This window comes from Stegodyphus dumicola, chromosome 3 (genome assembly GCF_044657685.1).
Source record: "Stegodyphus dumicola isolate Sdum_Otavi_A_Nest chromosome 3, ASM4465768v1".
In the NCBI taxonomy this organism is placed as follows: Eukaryota; Metazoa; Arthropoda; class Arachnida; order Araneae; family Eresidae; genus Stegodyphus; species Stegodyphus dumicola.
The window spans coordinates 240,202,383-240,204,407 of record NC_140770.1 but is presented as its reverse complement, the minus strand read 5'-3'; the positions used below and the strand labels follow the sequence as shown (position 1 = coordinate 240,204,407).

Sequence of the window (2,025 nt, the reverse complement as noted above, 5' to 3'; positions counted from 1 at the left end):
TACTTGGGCCAGAATTACTTGGATGCGAATTTTGCGGGACGATGGATTGGGCGTGGTGTTCCAGTCCGATGGCCACCCCGTTCACTAGATTTATCCAGCGTGGATTTCTTTCTATGGAAGCATATGAAAAGCATTATTTAAGAGACTCCTTTTGACTCACTGGAGAACATTGTCTCCCGAATATCTATTGCGGCTGCAAGCGTAGGCGAAATGCCTAACATTTTTCAAAGCGTTCGACGAACTCTTCTAGGACGCTATCAAGCATGTATTACTGCTGGTGGTCGCAATTTAGAACATTTCTTGTGAATATTGTATTGCTGCAAAGAAGCGCTTTGCGTTGATTCTGTGAATAAGCTCATTTTTCCTCTCATGCCATTTTTTGCGCTCGTGCCTTAACTTTTCACTTTGGACCCTACATTCTTATACAAAAAAAAAAAAAAAAAAAAAAAAAAAAAAAAAAAAAAACATTTTAATGTTTCACTCCTCTCTTTATATTTTTCAATAAGAGAACGTAACATTTCTAGTTCATTTTGATGAATATCAAATTTTAATTTTCAAGCTTCTTCCTGCTCTTGCCCAGATTCAGGTTTCATCCGATTAGTTGTATCTTCACACTTTTCATTTGACTCCTTATGCTTTTTATCTTCTCTGTATTCCCCAAGAAATTTCATCACTTTATCATATTCAGCTTTTAGCTCTTCATATTCTGCTTGCACACTTGACAAGCACTGGCTTGTTTCAGTGGAACTGCTTTGTGCAGATTTCAATGCATGTTATAAAATAATGACTTCTTGTTGCAACCTTTGAATTATCTCCTCATCTACAGATTTTCTTTCTTTGTGAGCATTTTGACATTCTTCAGTTTGTTTTTTCAATACCTCACAGCATCTTTTACACTCCTTATTGTCAGAAGAGGATCCACATGTAGGTTTTGGTTTATCTGCAGAATCTCCTGTTTCTTCATTTGTGGAATTAATCATAGCGAAGCTTGCATGATCAGAAGAAGATGTATCAGATTTTCTTTCTAATTCTTTTACTTTCAATTGAAGCTCTGCATTCTCTTTCTCAAGTTGCTGAATTATTTTTCGAGATTCATGTAAGGAATTTTGATGCAGTGACATTGAAGCTGTCACTTGACTATGCCAGGCAGTGACAGTGCTCATCTGCTCCTGCATGATAACATTGTTTTTCTTCAGAGCTTCTTTCAATGCTGCATTTTCTTCCAAAAGTTCAACAAGCCGTGCTTGAATTTCAACACTAAGATCTGCTGTAGAAGATGTCATTGCAGAGTGCATGTTGGTCAAATCAAAATTTTCTTCAGGATTTGATGCTGGGATAAAACTGAATTCTGCTGAATCAAAAGACTCAGAGAGACCATTCTGATTAGGCAAAACTTCAAATGAAGTCATTTCATCAAAAGAATTTTTTTCCCACATGAAAAAGCAACGGCAATCAGATATTAGAAAAACATAACAATCAATAAACGTTGACTTCCTTGCACACATTTTAATGTGCTCAACCACCCCTCAAGTTTGTTCCATGATCATAGAAAGAAGTCTATGATCACGGGAAGTCTTGTTCCGTTTCATAGGTTTGGCGAGTTCATGTTACACAGCAATATGAATTGGTTCGGATCCGTAAGTCATCGAACTCTAAAGGCGTTCATTACGACAAGTTAGCTCCTTACTATGGCCATAGTACGTAGTGTATATAGTATAAAGCCATGGTCCTTTTTGTTTCTAAATTTGTATTTGATTTGTATCTAGTGTTTGATAGAATTCAGTGGCGTAGCTAGGGTGGGGCAAGGGGGGATATCTGTCCCCGGGCGCAGCATTCAGGGGGCGCCAAATTGATGTTGCGAAATTTTAGAATGAAATGTTTTCCGTTCTTGGCACAGAGAAAGGGGCGTAAAATCTTCAGTTGTCTCCGAGCGCTGAAAATCCTAGCTACGCCTCTGATAGAATTTGATATTAATTGATTTGTATTTAGTATTTGATTTGTTTTAAGTGACTTATTGCAATTATT

The 2,025-nt window shown here is 37.3% G+C and overlaps 1 protein-coding gene across 1 annotated transcript; it reads right to left on the bottom strand.

Moving 5' to 3' along the window:
- Window positions 1-455: 455 nt before the first annotated feature.
- LOC118200964 (uncharacterized) lies at window positions 456-1,473 on the bottom strand. Its single transcript, XM_035372960.2, has one exon. It carries the CDS (start codon window positions 1,434-1,436, stop codon window positions 774-776), a length of 663 nt encoding a protein of 220 aa, XP_035228851.2. The 5' UTR covers window positions 1,437-1,473; the 3' UTR covers window positions 456-773.
- Window positions 1,474-2,025: the final 552 nt, after the last annotated feature.

Coding starts and splice junctions, on each gene's coding strand:
- LOC118200964 (XM_035372960.2), bottom strand. CDS start 1,436: ATGTGGGAAAAAAATTCTTTTGATGAAATGACTTCATTTGAAGTTTTG.